At 35.9% G+C, this 21,248-nt stretch overlaps 1 protein-coding gene across 3 annotated transcripts in view; it reads right to left on the bottom strand.

The window, feature by feature from the left end:
- Nucleotides 1-193: 193 nt before the first annotated feature.
- SESTD1 (SEC14 and spectrin domain containing 1) overlaps nt 194-21,248 on the bottom strand; it is a 61,045-nt gene continuing 39,990 nt past the window's right edge. For 2 of the 3 annotated variants that reach the window (XM_087733368.1, XM_087733369.1), the window contains 10 exons: nt 19,529-19,740; nt 15,621-15,743; nt 12,037-12,231; nt 11,338-11,452; nt 10,039-10,198; nt 7,276-7,357; nt 6,832-6,954; nt 5,381-5,572; nt 2,795-2,916; nt 194-425 (listed from right to left, as the gene is read on the bottom strand). In XM_087733368.1, coding sequence (XP_087589494.1) covers nt 296-425; nt 2,795-2,916; nt 5,381-5,572; nt 6,832-6,954; nt 7,276-7,357; nt 10,039-10,198; nt 11,338-11,452; nt 12,037-12,231; nt 15,621-15,743; nt 19,529-19,740 — 1,454 coding nt within the window. In that variant the 3' untranslated portion in view covers nt 194-295. The remainder of the gene's footprint in view (nt 426-2,794; nt 2,917-5,380; nt 5,573-6,831; nt 6,955-7,275; nt 7,358-10,038; nt 10,199-11,337; nt 11,453-12,036; nt 12,232-15,620; nt 15,744-19,528; nt 19,741-21,248) is intronic. The other variant, XM_087733370.1, reaches the window with a different exon arrangement.

The following is a 21,248-nucleotide window of genomic DNA, read 5'->3' as shown; positions in this document are numbered from 1 at the left end:
TTTAACTAAGCAGCAGCTGACAAGTCAGGTAAAGCTTTACAGCAAATTTCAGTGCAAAGTTTACAGTTCCTTTTCATAAAATACTTGGAATCTATGGTTTCATAGCATGTTAAATAATTATGGCTTGATAGATGTACAGTGTTAAGATGCTGAGACCATTTACTTTGAAAAAAGATGAGACTTATAACGGCTGTGAAATGCATTTTAATATATTATGCCAAATTCTGTAATATGCAAACAACATGCTGGATTACAAACTGAAGTCCTATTATGAATTCATAGACAAGGGTCAGTATTAGCTCTCTGGGGTAGTGGCTTCTGGTTGTCTCAGCTGCTGCTTTTTCAGGCTAACTAGCTTCATCTTCTCTCTAATGTGTTCTGCTGCAGAAGCCATATCACTTGGGCTCCCAAAGTACTGCTCAGACCTAAAAAACAAACAAACAAAACAAAAAACCAAACAAAACCACACAAGGGTATCAGTGAAAAGTAAGACAGTGCATGAATATACACATGAATGGCACTAGAAAACACAAAGCAGGTAAGAAAAATAGGCACTTTTTCCTCTTGAAATTTAAAAGCCACCTTTAAAAGGCTTTGGAGACTCAGTGATGAGACTTGGCAGCAGATCTTGATGAAATTACTACAAGTACTAAATGACCTTTTTATACCCAAAAGATTCTCTCAACAGCAGGGCACTGTTCTATAAGCACAACTAGATACTTCCTGACGCTATTTTTTACCACCGTTCTCTGGCTACCAGCCAAATCAGTCTGGCAGTTTTGAGTACTGACAATCAAGGAAATCTGTCCATACATGAATTCTGAGGCTATACAATTGCTGCATTATTGAAAGACCCTGTGTATGTGAAGTCAGTCACATTCTGTCAAATTCTGTCATCTATCTCTTAAACTGAAAAGAACACATGGCTGTGTGAGTTCATTTCTCCCATTCAAATACAACAAAAGAACATCTTACATGTTAGGGAAACCACTAACCAAGCGGTCAGCAAAAGGAGGATTTGAACAGAATACATGTTTCAGAAGAAGAACAGGTATCAAATCTAATTACAAAGCACAGATGTTGAAGACTTTGGAAATGCTGGTAGGATAAAGGACTTCAGCCAGACTGGGGGGACAGGCATAAGCAGACAGAAAAGTTATTTCACACAGGAGCGGATCAGTTTGACTAGGGAACTCCAAAGATAACAGATCGCACAACTGCACACGGGATCAAAGTATGGGCAGATGTTTTTCCTGATGCAGATTAAAAGCCATAAGCGGGACAGGGAACAGTGACCTGGACTTCCAAGAAAATACTGACAAAAGTCCAAAGTGGTAAAGAGGCTGATGAAGATGCCTCCAAGTTTTTGATGACATTTTGTGTGTTCCTACATTTCTTAAACTATTTCTACTAATGAGTGAACCCTTTGCAAATTGTTTAAATGCCTCAAAAATAGAATGCCTAGGGACAATGAGCAGGGGATCCTGGGATTTAGGACAGCTAAAATCCCACTTTTGAGAAGGGGGACACACAGAACTCTACTGAAATGCCACAGGGGTCAGAAATAATGTTCAGGATTCAGTCAGTCACCCTAAAATACAGGTGTATATATACCTATAGGAGCATTGTGTTTGGCCTCAAACCTCAAAGAGTGGCAAGAGTCTTCTTTCATGGGGAGCTTTCCCAGGTTCTAATGTTTGTTTTTACTTTAATAGTCTATCTGCAGATTACATCAGTTTTAAGAATAAATAACAGTTGCTACTTGTACTGGGTCACTAAAATCTGCTATACAAATGCTATACCAAAATACTTCAAACATAACATTTCTTGGGTTTTGGGTTTTTTTCCCCCTCACAGCTAGAAAATCCTTCATTATTTTCAAATGTGCTACTGAAAGGGCAATAAAAATCACTACTAGTTCAGGTCTGGGTCCATCTTCATGGGTAGCACTCCTTACTGAAGGATACTATACTGCATAGGGAGCACGATATTTTGGAAATAAGATGACAGGAAATTAATTTTCATGACCGGGTTCCTGTAACTGTATTTTTCAGATTGACTTCAGGTAACCCATAATGCAGTTGCATACCATCTCAAAGTTTCAGCTTCTAATTCAAAATATTGATTTCAGATCTCATTCACTATGGTGCAGGATTCTACACACCCAGAGACTAGGTCCAAGGCTTAGTTATACTCAGGTAGAAGAAATTAACTACAAGCTCAGCATCACAATGGACAAGTGTATTTTATTGAACAGAGAATTGAGTTTTATTATGGCTGAGATTCCAAATTCAATTTGCTTTTGTAACTCAAGAGAGCCACCAATTTTAAATTAGTATGAATAGCTCATAAGGGAAGTACTGTTTTATTTGCTGAAGAAATCAAATGTACATTTACCTTCAATGTACTGCCTTAAGACTTCAGATAGAATTGTGAATAAATTAATCAAAATACTATGATTCAAATCTGATATCTTTTTTCAGGGAGAAAAGATTGAGACTTGTCATTCTTCTGTTACTTCTACATACTTTGCTGGTGTAAAGACTGCATAAATCTAATAATTATTGAGTGTGAAAAAGTTACTACTTTGAAAAAGTGGGCACATTGTCTTTGGAAAGTCTGAAGTTGGACCTGCCTGCTTTCTGTGAAAAGATGGGAAAGAATTTTTAATAAGGATTAGGGCGCTGCCTTTTTAATTTCAGCAATAAGCATTCAGAATTCTTCTGCATACAAGACTATTATGAAACTTTACCAAAAGCATATTCAGTAGGCATTAGAAAAGCATTTTGCATACCCATCGGGATAAACTACAGGCACTGTTAGTCTGTCCAACAGCGATTTCCCAACTGCTTCAATTTCATCAAATTGCTCCATTTCATTAAAAGCTTCAGGCTGCTCTGGACATTCTTGCAAAATCTGTTAAAAAAAAAAAAAAAAAAGGAAATGCAGAATAAAGTAGACAAGGGATAGCATGTATTTATTTTTTTAAGTGCCATTAACTGGCAGAGTGAATGCTCTTTCAGCATCTTCACTGCCACATTTATGAGATCAACTGAAATATTCATATAATTCAAGAAAGGAAAATAGCGATTAAGCTACATTGAGAAGATAGTTCAGGGCTATCACTGTTCTGTATTAGACTGTTTTACATTACTTCTAAGAGGGAACAAAAAAGAAAAAAATATTCTTGCTAGAAAATATTCCAGCAACAAGTATAAAATGCATAAAAATAGTAACCTGCAGCAAGACAGTCATATAAAATGGAAGAAACCTTTATCCCTCTGTATTCAGTGTTGGGGCGGCCTCACCTTGAACTGTGTGCAGTTCTGGGCCCCACAATTTAACAAGGGTGTGAAGGTCCTTGAATGCATCCAGAGGAGGGCAATAAAGCTGGTGAAAAGGCTGGAAGAAATATCCTATGAGGAGAAGCTAAGGATTTTGGGCTTGTCTAGTTTGGAGAGGAGGAGGCTGAGGGGTGACCTCATTGCTCTCTACAGCTTCCTGAGGAGGGGAAGTGGAGAGGGAGGTGCTGAGCTCTTCTCCCTGGTATCCAGTGATAGGACATGTGGGAATGGTTCAAAGCTACGTCAGGGGAGGTTTAGACTGGACATTAGGAAGCATTTCTTTACCGCGAGGGTGGTCAAACACTGGAACAGGGTTCCTAGAGAGGTGGTCAACGCCCCAAGCCGGCCAGTGTTTAAGAGGCATTTGGACAATGCCCTTAACAACATGCTTTAACTTGGTCAGCCCTGAAGTGGTCAGGCAGTTGGACTAGATGATCGTTGTAGGTCACTTCCAACTGAAATAGTCTACAAATGAATAATGAAGGGCCCCTTACAAGCTGTTTCAAAACTAAAATCCACGTCTGGCACAGAACAGGTGGGATTAAAAAAGTCTGAACACAAGTGTTGCCCGACAGGATTGGGACCCAATACTAGTATTTAGTTCTGTATTTTCTTCCACTTCTCCCTCTGCCACTTCTTACTTTTTTCCAAAATAGCATGGATATTAACAGCATGTTTTCCTCACGGACTCATTAATATGTCACAATAGTGCTAGGAGAATTATGTTTTTGAACAAGAGCATTATTTTTTCAGCTATCCATTTACTTTTTTTAAAACTTATGATTGCCTAAAAACATATCAATTAACTACTGCAATAATGAAAGAATGCTTATAATATGGACTGAGAGAACTCTTTTACGAGTTTATGAACGACTGAATTCTAATTTGCTATCAGGCAAAACTTTTTTCAGCCATCTGTGGCAGCATAGATGATTTATTTCTGTTTGTGAACCTCCAGCAACTCTTACAAATGCAAAGTATCTTCTATTAATACAAACAAGAAATGAATAAAAGCAAGGAGCATATGAAGCAACTTTGCATCCATGCTCTCCTTCAATGACAGAATGAATTTATTTTCTTTTACCATGTGCAAGGTTGGCTTTTTTTGCAGTTATATACAATTTTATTGTCAATATTAGAGATATATACTCTAAATTGCTTTTCTAAAATGTATCGCTTCACAGAAAGAATGGTTCCTGGATGGAAAGGCCCTGCCTACCATGATCTACATTAATGGATATTGTCTCGAGTTCAGGCATTTGAAAACCCTCAACATTCCCCCTCTTCCGCAAGCTGTTACTGAACAGCAACTATCCCTCATAACATTGTTGTTGATTGCTCATCCTCCTCTGTGGCTTCTAGCATCATCCAACTGGGCACAGTGGTGAGACAGTTGGTTACAGGAGTCTGAAAACCAAACCAAGGCAGAGGTGTGTTTTGAAGAAAGTATGTCCAAAACCTTCCAAGTGCAAAATACAAGATGCAGCAATACAGCACACATGGAAACTAAACTGGTGAGTTTCATTCATTCACACAGGTTGTGAGAAGAATATCACATTCCAAACGCACACAGCTTAAAAGGCAATACTCCTTTTAACTGTCTAAAGATTTTAAATCTTGAAGACCCCATAGCTTTGTATTATACCTTGCACAAAAACACAATTCAAGAAGTGTTCCTTGCCTTTAAGAATTAAAACAAACGAAGAAATGCTTTATGATCAACATCAGAGTTCCCCTCTGAAGAGTTAAAAAACCTTCTTCCCAGCCCCAACCTCAATGCACCTCAACTTGAGGGCTGCTGTTCTTTTTGTTAAGCAGGCCCTATACCAATATAAGTATGCAAGCAATAGGTATGCAAGCAATAATTGCATTAAGTATTGAAATTAACAATTAGAAATATATGCTTAAATTCTTCTTTCTGCTTCTTTTTTAATATTTAGAAAGAAAAAAATACACACTGACAACTTCATTTTTCTTACATTTTGTTTGCTTGAATTCTGATAGGAAATTTTTCATCTTAAAAACACAACACTCACCTTTTCAGCACTTGAATGAAATGCAACAGCTGTTTCCAGCCGGTGCACTCTTTCTTCAGAAGTTATTGTAAACTGTTTCCACACTCTGTTCAGTCTCGGAAGTGTGTCCCCTGAGGACCTTGAAGTGCATCGCAGGGACTGGCACAGGACAACAGTTGCCTGCAGTAACTGTCTCCCATAATCGTAAGTACTCTAAAAGTTGGAGGGGATGGGAAAGAAAGTACACATGAAAACTCTGCATTTAATTTAGGAGCTAATTAGCATCTTAAACCAACAGGAGACAAGTTTATGAAACCTCCTCAGTTTAGGTCCACAAAGTATATTGAACTAATCTGGTCTACTAGAAAATGCTGCTGAAGTATGAATAAAATTGTAATGACCAAACAGCACCTTTGCTCTTTAAAAAAATTTAAAAAATAATCCCATTGTCTAGCATTCACACTGGCCAAAGAACAGAGCTTCCTGAAAATATCAAATAGCTGCTTGGACCTTAAATGGGATACTTGATATCTACTGCCAAGATGACAGTCTCACTGACTTCACTGTCTCCATGTTTGTGGTCATCCAGCATCCAGGTGTGTTGTGGCACATCATTGTAACAGCAAGCTACCCTCCTGTCATCATCAGTTCTAATTCATCAAAAGAGAAAATCAGTTCCAGTGTAACAGGTGCAATCTGAAAATATCACATCTGTTAACTGGCAAGTCTGAACTAGACATTCCTAAAAACAGTATACATCTGAAAAAGCACCTGGAAAAGGCCCAGCTTGTACACTTTCTATTCTTAAGTGAAATTCTTTCACAGGTACCTGGCATCTGTTTGCATATTCAAGATTTGCAAACAGGCATGCAAACATGCCCTATGGCTTCAGTGAATTTCAGCAGACTCTTGTACAGTAGGACTCATTAGTTGGCTGCTACAGTCAACAATTAAAGCTGTCAGTTCTGTTCAACCACTAACTCTGCTAGTGCCAAAACTCCTTGTACAAACAGGACCATCATATACCAACAATCAACTCTATCTGGAAAACCAATAGAAAGACAGGCTCTGTTTCATGAAGTACAGCACAAAATAGACTGAAACCAAGTGGCTCATCCACATTTCAGTATTTTGATTGCAGTCCTTCAAAAGTCATTATAAAGACTGTTTGAAATATATGCCTTTTAAAGAAAGTCAATGTGAACTTTATGTTTTGTAGTTTGCATTACCTATGTGAAGCAGAATAAACTGGAGGTAGTAAACTGCAGCATCGCTATTGCTGACAGAACTTCAAAATCTCATTAGGCTCATCATCAATTCCAGCAATCACGATTTCTTCATTCAAGCACTGAGGCCAGCCATTAAGACTAGTAACAGCTGTTCCATGATTGTCCATATAGGTACCAATTCTATTTAGGAGATCATCTGAAACTGTACAAAACCCATATTGCTAAAAAAGTAATTAATTTCACCTGTGCAACATCAACAAATTTTCGATGTTTCTCTAGTAAAACTTTCGTTTCTTGAGCATCATCTCCCAATCGGATGTGTGTCTTCAGCAGAGCATCCAACAGTTCACTTAACCATTCCACTGCCTTAAAAACAGAAGTTAAAAGAATGAAAACTAGTAAATTAAAAAGAAATTAATCCAGAAGGGTGAATTAACTTCAGTCCTAGCATATACTTCTGATATGGAAAAAAGTTAAGAGATATATCAAACTGGTAGATCATGCATGCAATCACCAAATACACTCTTTTCAGTCATTGCTATATCCTTTACTTTCACTGTACAAATTCACTAAATAAAACTACATTTGAAAGTGACAAAAATAATACTGTACAACTGTCAATCCCCATAAGTTTAGCCAGTGGACTACAAAGATCAGAATGATGAAATTCTGTAGGCATCTCCATACCTGAGCAGCATCCTCTTCACATTTAAATAACTGTACCATCTGAAGCATCTTCAGTCGCCGCACGTCCACCATATCCTCACACCTTAAACAGTAGCACAGACACACTCACCAACACATGCCTAGCAGACACAATACACTGAGTTTGACAGCGGTGTTTTCAGTGAGCAACATTGAGATGCAAGTGTTCATGAAAAGGTGATTAAAGCATTTTTGTGCTGCTAAGCTTGGCAAAAATACGTAATCCCTTGCATGACAATAAGAAACACGCAATAAATAGAACTGAGCAGTATAACCCACTGAAATCACAATCCTCAAGACTCCCAATATGACTATGCTACAGATAGTAATAACAGCAGTAGCTACAAGGCCTTCCAGCTGCGCTGCAGGTTCCTTACCTTGTTACACTGGTAAGATTTGCAGGCCACACAGAGATTTACATGGCTAAGACAGACTTTCTCCTGCTGAAGTCTAGGTGAAAGCTGGCTTAAACATGGCATAATTCTGAATTGTACTGTGAACTGGTAGCAAAGTTTTCTTGGTGAATAAAATAAGGACTGCTTAAAAGATGTTAATACATCCTTCCATTTTTTCTTTTTAGCTAACTAAAGATTGTAAATAATTGAACCCTTATATGATGATGTCCTTTGCTATAACTTGTCAGGAAGCATTTCAAAATCTAATTCATATAAAAACTAATTCTAATTCTCTTGTTCTGAATTAAGCACATTTTGCAGTTCTTTCTCTAGTCAGAATAAAAAAAAAAATTACTGAAAGTTCTTTTCTTTCCACAGTAAGAGCTAAGCTAATAAATTTAGCAGAATGACCTTTCCACTTCAATTTCAGAGCCTACTAAGTAGATGGCAAGATTCAGACTCCTGTCCAGTGCAAATGGAATTACTAATGTCAACAACAGTTAGCACTCTAAGTGAATGCAAAAGATGGTATGCACGGATCTGTTTTTTCAAACCAGCTGCAAACATAAGCACTTCCGAAGAACAGTTCATTAGCATGCTGTGTTTTGTTACATGTCCTGTAGTGCTGTGATGCTTACAGAAAGGAAATTTGTTGCTCTAATAATGCAGGAAAACAGTTTATGGGTTCCAAAAGCATAATTAAAACAGAAAAATACCCCTAGAAATAAACATTATGCTACAGGTGTCTAGAAATAAATGAGAAACATTCAATGAAATTGGGGGGGGGGGGGGGAAATGAAGTGTCACAAAAATTACTATTAAATGCTATTGAGAGATAGTAGTCCTTATCATACTTTTTTGCCTCTTGTCCAGGTTGAAGAACCTTGTTTAATTATCCATCATCTCAAAGCTGTTTCATACCTTTGTCTGAACATTTTAGACTTCTTGATCCTCTAATTGACTTTCCACAATTCTATATCCCTTCTGAGAATCGGGACCAGACTTGCATAACAATTAAAACACAAATGGACTACAAATCTATACAGTGACACAATGACATTTTCCTTTTAGTTTTCTATTCCTTTCCTAATAATCCATAGTGTTCTACTTGCTTCTCACAGTATGACTGAACATTAAAGCAACTTTTGCAAAAGTTTTACAACATTTATCTTTGAGTTAACAGCTGGTTCAGACTCCATTATTATGTATATAAAGTTTCTCCTTCTCCCATGTGCATTTCTATTCTAAGTACTGAATTCCAACTGCTGTTTTATCCCACAGTGACACATGGTCCTCTATAGCTCTTTGCAGTTGCCCCTCTAAACACAACTGCTGCCCAAGTAAATAGGATTCAGAGGACATAAAACAATACCTTCTTTAAGTGTTATCAAAACACATGGTTTGTTACACTAAGCTCCCTAAGAAAACAATTAGTGGGTGGTAGAATTAATTCCTAAAATGAGCAACTTCATGCTCATTAGACCTCGTTGTTCCCTAGAGGCACCTCTTTGTTCAGCCATTGCCCTCAAAGTTCAGGCAGTTTCTATGGAGAGTACTTTATTGTCTCAGGGGTTCCAGCAGTAATAATGAGCAACATCATCTGATTTTTTTCACACTGTTGAGTAGAAAAAAAAAGGCAGTACTATAGCCAATCCAGTACTACTACATCTTTAAGAAAAAATAATCAATGAAAGGCTTGGAGGAAGAGGATGATGGCAAAATGCATCCTTCTTGCAAATTCAACTCTCCCCAGCATTTTTCCCTACTACAACTTAATTCCCCACCCTATCTTCTTCCAAAACTCACAAAAAACCCCACATTTTGAAAACTGAACTCTGTGCCTCCATTTTATACCACATCCCCCTGACACCAGCTCATCTTTATTCCTATCTTCAGGAGGGAAAATGCCACACTCAAAGGGTAGAGGTTGTGCAAAAGAAGAGGATAAACCAGTCTGTACATAATTAATACATAATTTTCAAGCCATCATCACTATTATAGTCTTAGCAAACCTTCCATCTCAAAATGCTAACATATAAATGATGCCTCTTGCATTCATTTCATAACTCCATATAAAAGGAATGTATAATTACTGAGCATTTACAAGTACAGGAAAGCACTCAAATACTCCATCCAGTACCAAAATACAAAGGGTGCTTGGATTTAGGAATATGCTACAAGAGATTAGGCAGTGAAGATTCTGTCCCATTTAAATATACCACAAATATAAATGACAGTTGTACTACATCCCTTGATTGAAGATAAAGCAAAATGGTCTCTTTAAAATATGTATATATATATATATGGCTTATCAGCACACGAAAATCTTAATGACTAGAACTGTTATTACCTTTGTTTTCTAAGCTGCATATCTTCCATCACTCCCTGGATATGGTCCACATTTTCTTTGTTTTCAATGGTCACATCTTTTCCGTAGGCCCAGGATGCCTGATTAGATATCTGATCAAGAAGACTTTGACCTTTCTCACGCAAGCCTTGCAAGCCTAAGTCTATAGAAAAAAAGAAAAAAGAAAAAAAAAAAAAAGTCAATGGTCACTCATAAATTAGTTTGGTTTCCCACCCCCTCAAAGGAGAGATACGAAATGTAACAGAATCTGAGATGGAAGGCTGGAAAGTGAAAAGGACATTACTATCTGTCTTTCACTACCCTTTCCAGCTTTTCAGTTTGAGTGAGCATTGGTCTACGTTAACGAACAGGTAAGGGTTTGCTATTTTATGACCTAGCAGATAACAAGAAAAGGAATAAAAGCTAAGAGTATTAACTTTTCAGCAGATAAATAGCTAATTAATGTCTTCCATCCACACAGTTGCCCAATACTTAAAATATTTATCACTGCTAAGCAGTTGTAGCCTAAATGTTCTTCCACGGCTAGCACGAGTTACTACTTTATAATACATCTGACATGGCCGATACATTTTTCAATACTGAAATATGTCAGCCCTTAGAATCTGCTGTTATATCTATTATTTGGCAGCTCTACTATCTGGTTTCCTAAAGGAATATCTAGTTTATGCATCAAACTGTGATATTCCAACTGTAACTACTTCTACCATATATGATTTTGCTTCAAAGCTCTTTCTCCTACAACATATTGGACTAGATGATCATTGTAGGTCCCTTCCAAGTGAAACAGTCTATTCTATATGCTTGACAGTGTAACAACCTTAAATGCGCCATTTATTAACATATGCATTCAAAGCTTCTGCAAAATACTCAGTACAAGCATTCTAAAACTGAGAGGATAACAATCTTAATCATCAAGGGGTCAGTTCTGAAGACAGAAAGATCTTCTAAGCACTATATTCCCAAGACACTAAGGATGATTAATGGGGAAAAAAGTTTCTCTACAGATGAAATGCATGACAATGGTATATAACAAATATATATCACATGTAAAACATTTCCAAGAAAACATTTCCAGATCATTTTCCCAGACAGAACTACTATGCAGTAGATAGCATAAGCAAGTCAAAAGCAGTTAGGTGGAGCATTGCTTAGCTAGGAATCAGAAGAGGTAGATATTTTTTCTGCTGTTGTTTTTTAAAGGGGGTGGTGGGAGTACCATTTTTTTCCTGTAATGCATTCATTAGAATGTGTGTATCTGAAAGGCAGAAATATTTTGCTTACCAACACTTTTCAATTTCTCTTCCAGTAGTTTTAAAGTTTGTTGAATTGATGCTCCATCTGCTGGTGCTACATCTACACACAACATTCCTAGCAAGCCATCCAATTGCTGAGACAACTGAAATGAAAAACAACATAAATATTAATATTTAAAAAGAAGTTTTGAGCTTCAGATGGTTGGGTCTGCAATCTTCTTCTAAATGTTTGGAAAGACGTCATTTTAGAAGTTTCTCTTTGCATCTATAGGAAATGAAAGTCAAGATGAAAGATAAACAACCCATCTGCCTATAAAATCCCATTATTATTTTTTTTAGACAAGTATAGGAAAGGAATAAATGCCAATTAAAAAAAAAAAAACCACTACGAAAAGTACACCAAATTGCGGTTCAATTAATGCATATGCCTCTAATTTAAAACAAAAAAAACACAAGAGGGGGAAAAAGCAACCTTTTAACTAGTAATCATTTTATTTCAAATGCTATTGAAATGTAAGACATATTACAAAGCATTACCCTCCTAAAAAAGGGGAAATCTGTCTTCTCAGTGTTTCAATTATAGTAAATGAAGACTTACTGCATTTTCCAAGTGATATTATATTACCCCCCACTCCCCTAATTTTTTCCAATGTATTCAGCGTTTATAATACTAAGGCAATAATATATTGACAGGTGAGCCTGTGAAAAGTTAAAAAGAAAAACTTACATCCTGGGCAACACTGTGGAACTCAAGTGCTGCTTGTAATAGATTCTGCCTGAATTCCAGCTGACTGGCCTGCCGGTAGCACACATCACTCAGCTGTTGCTGCAGTGCTTTCAATTCCACAAGGTCTTCCTCATCCCCTGCATTTAGAAGAGCTGCTATCTGCTGATTAAGCTCAACATAAACAGCAAACCACTCCTACAAACACAAGAAAATTAAGCATTAAAATAATACCAAACATAACTCTATTTCTCTTAAAATGGCATACATCTAACTGCAGACTAATCAATAATCAGATTAAAATAGGAACTTATTACAGGTTACACTATAATTATGAAATCTCACACAGGAGGAAAAAACATTCCTAACTTCAAATCAACTCAAAAAGTGCCTAGTACATTTTAATATATGTGCTGTAGTATAAAAAAAAAAATGGTGCAGAAAGATGGGAAGATTACAAGGCAAGGCTACTAGCTCCCAGCACAAACTCCCATTCAAACTATTTTACTAAACCAACAGAGGAATTCGACCATTTTTAAACAAATTTCTAATGCTTACATGTCTACAGTGCTCCACTGAAACAAAAGACTTTTTGCCAACTGGTGAGGTATTACAAAAGAGCTGTTCATAAGACTACCTAAGTATTACTTTCAGTGACATAATTGACCAGCAATAATTTTATTGAAACATTTAGGAAAAAAATACTACTGTTGACAAAGTGGAAGTAATCTCTATCTTCTGAAAAAAACAGTATTCATGTGCAGAAACTTCAATATGATCCTTGTTTCTTATTTATGGAAAGCTTTATACTACTCAATTCAAAATGTGTTATTTGTTTTTCAAATGCTTTGATTACTGACTACATATATAGGAGTTAGTTATGTTGTCATGGTGGTTGTATTTGCAAAAGAAAATAGTTCAAATATTTAACAATTCTGGGAGATTTAAAAACGACTTGATACATCAAGATCACATTCACATCTTGCATGATTGAGATGCCTATAAAGCAAAACATGTTTGCTCAACAGCTTTTATTTTGGCCTACAGTAAAGTGACCTTCAAATGCCCGATGCATTTCTAATGCTATGAAATAGCACCATCTATTGGCCTAAAATACCTCATTTAATTAGTATTCTTGTCACTCTCTTGTTGGGATGTTTGCAATTTTTTAAAATTATGCCTTCAGCTTTTGCATCATTTATTTACAAAGCATGCAAAATAGAGTATAAATACCCATATTCTGAAATTTTTTTTCTTTTTAGCCAAAGCCACCTCTACCATCTGCTCACAGGAAGGAACAGAGTGTGAAAAGATGCAAGAAGGGAAAAAAAAAAACATAATGGAAAAGTTAATTAGCCATCAGCTAAAAACTGAAGAGCAGTAAGTCTCTCATCTACCCCAAAAGGGGCAACTAAGCTGACATATTATGGAAACATCTTCCATTGTCACACACGTACCATAGATATATAGGTTCAATAAACTCACTTTACACATAATAACTCTTGTTATTACCTTTAGACACTGAACATACAAATCAAGCTTATTGAGTGTGATAAGTCAACTATAATATGAGAAATCAAACAAAAAAATCTAGATTAATAATTTTTAGTTTTTATTTCTAGGATTAAAGTAAGTAAAATAGTTGCAGTAATTGATTTTCATCAAACTACCAGTGAAATTAAGAGACTGGCAAACCAGATATAAAAAGTGTATTTCTGATTCTTTCCATACAGGAAAGTTAGGCACAGCTGTACGTGACAGCTCAAAACAATGGAGAAAAGGCCAACATTTGCTCAAAAATAACTAGTATATTGCTCATGAATAAAACAGTCAGAAAATGAAAACCAAAAAAACCCAAACAACTCCCCCCAAACCAAACAATAATAAAATAAAAAAACAAACAAGTAACAAACCAAAACAAAAAAACACCCTAAGAAAATTATTTTTTCACTTCAGGGTAAATTGAAGTAAAAAAGACTACCTTCAAAACAATTCAAACATTTTTGCAAGCGTCTTCAAAATAGAAGTAATATAATCAACAATAAATAGGAGACGATGAAAGAAAGCAAGCGTACAAGCTGTCAATTCAATTATTAGGAGAGAAAAAGAAATAGGAAAATAATGAAAGAGGAAGAGTACACTCAGCTATTATGAGATGTTTAAAAATCAAAGAAAAAGGCAAAGACATTTTTCCCGTGCTGTTGTCAAAAAATGGTTTTAATTTATAAACAGGGATCTAAATTTAAGGTAGGCCAGGGGGTTCCCAATTACTTCTTTTAGTATAAAATTAAAAATAATTTTTCTGACTGTCGTTTCTACAAACTTCTGCCAGCACCCAAGAACCAAGCAGCATTCCATCTTGTCAGTGCTCTAGTGATGAGGAAACTGTAGGCCAGCCTGCAAACTTCAGCAGGATTTCAATGATTAAGGACTGTATTTAGCCCCAGCTAAACAACAGTTCTCTGTTATAGATATCCAAGTGAGAACAAAGTATATTCAATCTTGTTTTCTTTTTTCAGTTTGAAGTGCTAATATGACTGAAAGATACTAAAAATTATTTTTGTCAATGAAGTAGGCAGGGGATTATTTTTTTTCTTTTCTTTCCAGTAACGATTTTAACTGTAAGGTGTTTTACACTTCAGAAGCTACTGGTTTTCAGAGTAAAACATTGCTTGAAAAGCTTAAAACAACGAGAAGCCAGAGGAGAGAGGATTCATTTGACCAAACACAGCCACCTGCAACACACACTTCTGTATCTGAGCAAGGAAACCGTACTCAGTAGAGACGTAATCAACAGAACCAGTGTAGTCTAGGGCACAGTGCTTCTCAGACTAAAGGTTTGGGTTGGTTTTGGGTTTTTTTTCCTAAATTAGGTCAGAAAAATTATAACCCAGTGACTATTTTCTTTACCATGACTGTAAAGGGAACTTAGGAAAAGTGGACAGAATTGTCAATGTCTACATCAAGTAAAATCAGAAAACAGGAAAAGCACTGTGAGCAACACTCCCTTTGGGAACACTGAGTATTCATATGCCAATTATTGTTAATCATCTGATGGAAAGACAAAATTCTACTGAACCTTAGGAAATCTTCAAAATTGGAAGGCATCAAGTCAGTACAGTTACAAAACAGTCTCTTCAAGATTTCATTATGATCATAAACTATATCTTAAGTCTTGATCAATGAAAGTGTTAAGCTAGTTTCAGCTACTGGTAAATGTAGTTTAATAAAGACAAAAATATTAACTTATTCACCTGAGAAGTACAGGACTTCTCAGCCATTTTGGCAGGTAGGAAAAAGGAAATTTAATCCTCCTACTCAACAAGAAAATTTAAGAACTGCTGTAACGTAATAAAAACACGAAAAATCATAGATAGAAATCAGTATTTTTCTACACTGGAAAACAAAATAAATAACATACATATAATGACCATGTTAAGTTCTTAAACTGCTCAGGTACTTTCCTCTGTAACCCATAAAATCATGAACTATGCAAAATTCCTAGATTCTCTAACCAAAACACGTTGCTCATAACTGCAAGTACTTAGAATTATTTTGCTACTTGAAAAGGGTATGGGAAGTCTCACACTGTGCTGACTCTCAATCTCTTCATGTTTCTGTTGCAAAGCTTGTGAAGCTCTAATTGAATCACCTATTCCCCACTGGGTTCTTAGCTGTTCCGATCCAGGTCCTTCAAGCCAATTGACTACCTGTCAGTAAGATAAAGATGACAAAAATAAAGCAGCAAATCAATTACACAAAAACTGGTATAAAAAGAATTATGTAACATAAGCAGAAATATTTCAAAGTAAGTATATATTTATGGAAAAAAAAAAAATCTTTTCACGATCTGCAGAAGTCTTGCTGTTGAATCCATTCACATCTTCAAAAGCTTTAAGTAGAAACTACTTTTCATTAACCTCAACCTGTCAGCTCCATGAAAGCAGGTGAATTGCCTAAGTGAATTACAATGCACAGCTGTATTCAACCTCACACCTCAGTTTTCTCCTTATTTTGTTGAATATATTAACACACAAGCATAGGACACATACTTATTCCAAAATTAAATTTACACAACAATGTAGTATTTTATATATTTATGTCTTTTCAACTTGCTTTATCCAAATAACAGAAGCCTCTTACAGAGTCTTAATGGCCACATCTCATGGATCTGCCTTTGCAGAAATCTTTGCAGGCTGTTGGCAATACAGTTTTGGACTACGGTATTGGATTTCTTTTCTTATTATTACTATTTTGAAACTACCACATTTGACGTTTAATATTGTTCAAAGCAAAGCAGAGTATCTCAAATGTTGGTTTCCTTATACTTATTTGAATTATCAGATGATATCTATGGCAAAATTTTATGATAAATTTTTAAACACCTAGAAAATAGAGACAGCCCTGATGAAACCTAGTGCAAGAGTCACTTAGTACTAGAGTGCTGAAGTAAGGAAATGCAGGAATACCCCCACATTCTGCACCTTAATGAAAAAGCATATGAACCCAGCTTCGTCTCTTTAATATGACTTCTGTTTAAACAAAGGTGACAGAACAGCTTCACACAGTTTTTCAGGAAATATAACACAATACAAAATGCAATGTCATAACTGTGAAGACAAACGAAAGAGGGACTAATTGGACCATTTTCCTAGTGCTGCTAGGCTACATTGCAACAATAATAAAGAATGACCATCACCATTACAGAAGGTCATTCAATTCACCCCACCTTTTAGTGATCATGTCTGTGTCTTCCCACCCCCTCTATTTGCCCCTGCTGCATAAGAAACACTGTTTCAGAGCATATATTCTTTGCTCCAAAAGCATCCTGGTGCTTCCTTACTTGTATCATTTCTAGGGCAAATTAAGAGTCTACAATTCTAGGTACTTTTTGTTTAAAGAGATACTACCTGTTGTGCTCAGCACCTCCACACAGCCGTCCCTTGTTAAACACGGAATGGACCTAGGGATCTAGAAGTGAAGGCACCCAGATGTCCCCCTGTAACCTCAGTGTGGCCTGGAAAACTCACATATGGAAATGACAGTTCTCATCCAAGTCTGAAACAGTGTGCAAGACTACTGCTTAGCAGTGCCCTCTCTGACCAAGACCACCTCCCCATTATAAGGTTCCAGCAACTACTGCACTGCCTCTGACACTGCTTAGCTTAGCCCATGGCCATTCTTGTGTGACAGATACTTGACTCGAGGAGAGAAGAGTCACTGGGGACCTGGAGAAAGAAGCGATGCTATTTTCATAAAATATATTTTTAAATGGTTAATGACTAGACTACTGCAAGGCCTGGCATTAATTTTTGTGAATTAAGATTAGAACAATAGTAACTAAGTAAAATAAAATATAAAATATAAAATATATATTTTATATTTTATATTTTATATTTTATATTTTAAAATATAAAATATAAAAATAATAACAACAACATAAGTAAAATAAAATATTAAAAAAATAGTAAATAAAAACCTCTACCTAAGGAGGGACAAAGCTAGAATTTATCATAACATACAGAGTTGCTCATCAGCAGTCTGTTTAGTAGAACTGCTCATCAGAAAACATCTGGAATTCATTGCCATTTTTACACTGCAGAATGAAACATGAAGGAAATGGAAACAAAACTATGGAACAAAAGGAAGAGCGTTGGTTAAAAAGAGAGGGTAGGATATTGAAGGCACAAGGGAAGAGGGGATTATTGATACGAGGGCTTTGAGACAGGAGCAAGAACTAAGTAGTTCACAGTAAGCAGAGGCAGCAAATGGTGAAAATGAAACAGGAACACAAAAGCAAGCCAGGAGTGGTTAGTAATATAAGAAGCTACACAAAGAACGAAATAGGAATGTAATTGTAATGAAAGCTAACAGGAAATCAAAACACTAAAAATAAAATAATAATTAAAAAAAAAAAAAATCAATCAGCAACACAAGGGGAAAGTTTTCTATGTGCACACCCATTCCGACTGAAAATACTGCAAGCATGTTTTACTGCAACTTCTGTTTGTTTTGGCAAAATAAATTCCATGGCACTTTGTCTGTATCAGTTTCCTCCAGTCCATCATTATCTTCTGACTTTTCTCTGTTAAGTCTAATTTTCTCCCATAAACAAAAAGGCAACTAAATACATTTCTAGATTTAGTAAGTTTTTCCCCATACATTTGTATGCCATTTAGAGAGGTTTTAAATGCACTTTATAAAACTGATTAGCTCAGTAAACCAGCAAAACACATTTTTCCTGTGTACTGTGACTCAGTTCACTTACTATGCGGCATCCATAGCGTAGACAGAGCAAACGAAAAAACTATTTCTAATACAAATATTGCAAAATGAGGCTCATGCCCCAGTAAACAAGTCTATTTAAATGCATTAACACTGTCAGTTTGCCAAAGTACATTATACATTTCATTTCAATCATCACATCTTGTTCAGCCACTATAACTTTAACACAAGAAAAAAAAAAATCTCACCTGATTATACCCACAGCCATGGTAATATGTTCCATATAGTACTACTTTCATCTCTTACATATTTTTATTATTTCCACCTCAAAATATCAAAAGATGACATTTGCTTTTTTATAGTTTTATAATATCCTGAATGACTATATAAGGGAAAATTATTTCCTCAGTAGCTTTGTATTTTCACTGCTAGAAATAACAAGATTGATTAGCTTTTATCTTTACCCATACCTGTAATGCTGTGAAGTGCATTTGATTTGCACTCCTCATGCATTAGAAATGTCAATTTTGAAAGGTTAAAAGCAATATGCATTTTATGAATATTCAAAGTATACAGAAGCTTAAAACATATAAGCCTAATTTCAAGTAATAAACACAAGAGGAATAAATTAATTCAATTTCCTTGATTTTTCTCTACTGAGACTCTGCTGAGAAAATGTTGAAAGTGCTAATTACATGCCTGTTTCCAAAGGACCAAACCAATTCATTATGACCTTTAACACATGATTGATTAGGAAGATTTCTACTCATTCTGGTCAGGGTAGTCTTGAAATACAGAGTTTAATCACTTTACCAAGCATTAGACAAATAAAGGAATAAATAATGGCTTATCTTCAGTAATAGGAACTTAACATGGGCAGGGGAAGGTTTCCAACTCTAAAGCAAAATTACAGTCAAATGTATCTCGTTTGTGAATGTTCCTCTCTTTGCTAACAGGTCAGGCATTTGACCCTCCGACAACGTAGAGGTACACTGCCACAGTACGCAACAAAGGGACAATGTGAAGGTTCTTCAGCATGATGGCAAGACAGGATGTTTCTAATCACCTCCATGTATCAGAACAGCCTTCAGAAAGTCACTGTGGTAGACACTATGTAAAGCATCAAAACGTGAAACTAGCACGTTGCAGTTTGAGGAGTGAAAGGAAGCATGAAGCTCTCGCCTCTGATTTTAAGTTTTGCAGGAAACACAGTCTTGGACTTGAGCTCAAATCTCTGCCTCACAGTATTCAAGAACAACTCCCAGCTTACCTGCATTACCTTCTGCTGAATCTCCTCTAGTTGTGTGCGCTTGCTACGTTGTCTGCAAACTTCCTGGTAGCGGGTATATTGCTCTCTGAGTGAGTCCAGTAGCTTCATGACCTGTGGCTGAGCAAGTAGTTCATCATCCATTGGAGACCAGGACACCCCTCCATCTGAACCATTGAATCGACGCTGTTGTAACTCAGATAGTAATTCATGACCTTTATGAATACATATAATGATGTGGTTAATTTAGATTCAAAAAACAAGCACAAAAATTATTAGTAGGCATGCCTCCTTTTAGATCATCCAGTGGTATATTTTTTGCAGCAAATGATCTTTCATGCATCGGGCACATTTCGTGATACCATTTCATGCAGATCACTGGCCGCAGATTGTGGTGGTGTATCAGTCATAAAATAGGGTAGAGATCACGTGGTATATTTTAGATATATAAAAGAGATACCGTGACTTTAACATTCACATTGACAATAGTATTGATTAATTTAAAGAAACAACTGCAAAGCACAATCTTGAGTCTGAAACAACTATAAGAATTTGGGTTTACTTCAAAATACTGCGTAGCATCCAAAGTATTTATCTGAAACAATTCACATTCTTAGATTAAATGAACGAGCTAGAAGCACTAGAAAACTGAGCATATAATTTCTCTGTTATCTTCCAGGATTTTTACAACACATACAAAACTTGCAGAGAAAGTGTAGAGCTGAATAGTAAGTATTTTAATCAATCATTTCTTCTCACTTTTCTCACCTTTTTCTTTGTGCTCTTAAGTACTATATCAGGGTACAGACTTTCTAGAGTGCAACAACTTTCGCATATGCAAAAATAGTATGTTTTGACTATTTAATCCTCTGTTTAAACTGCTCGAAGAATGTTATTGTTAAGTGGTGGTAAAGTTTTCAGGATGTAAACCCCATACTACCAGTACACCCAGATCATCAATTTGTTCCCCAAAAGTTCAATGAACAAGTTAGCAAGTAAAATAATGTTTGGTCACTAAAATGTTGGTGTAGAAGTGAAAATCTGCCAATTCCACATCATCAGTTCTGCAGGTCTTAAAATGGTGACATGCCAGTTCACTAAATGAAAAAAAAAAAATTACCACTAGAATAGAAATTGTAATACCGCAAGGAAAATGCGGAAGAATAGACTCTAAATTCAACTGGTATTATCTAGACAATCAAAATGCCAAGGGCTTTGGAGATTGCAGCAAGCAACTTTAAATTACTCAGCATGTATTACTGTGAAATGAACGTGTCTTAAGAATTCAAATACATTTTGCCTTACCATGGAAATAAACATCTTGGATTTCATCTTTTATAATACTACACAGATAGGCACAGACAGCTGCAGGGCAAACAGACTTAAAGAGTTTTACAAGTTGTAGTTATACTGGGATAATTTTGAATTTTTACTGTATGGTTTCAACAGTAAAGAATTAACATTTTCAAGGTAAAAACATTTTTCTAAAGTAGATCCTTATCAAATTCTAAGAACTATACTTTAAATGTGTATTTGGAACTTGTGAAAGCAACAGTACTTGTAACTATGGAAGACAGAAGCCTTTTATCTAAAACCTCAGTTTGTTCATATTTACCCTTAAGAGATAGGAAAGTTTAATTGGGGAGAGGTTAATTTTTTATTCTCAAACTTTGAATAGAGTAAATCTAAAAGACAAAGGTTGCCTCTTAGGAACTCCCATGAT

This window comes from Nipponia nippon, unplaced genomic scaffold, assembly GCF_047370975.1.
Source record: "Nipponia nippon isolate SJK-2023a ecotype South Korea unplaced genomic scaffold, ASM4737097v1 scaffold_5, whole genome shotgun sequence".
Lineage (NCBI taxonomy): Eukaryota > Metazoa > Chordata > Aves > Pelecaniformes > Threskiornithidae > Nipponia > Nipponia nippon.
Note: the sequence above shows the minus strand (reverse complement) of the source record. Positions and strands in the feature narration are given on the sequence as shown.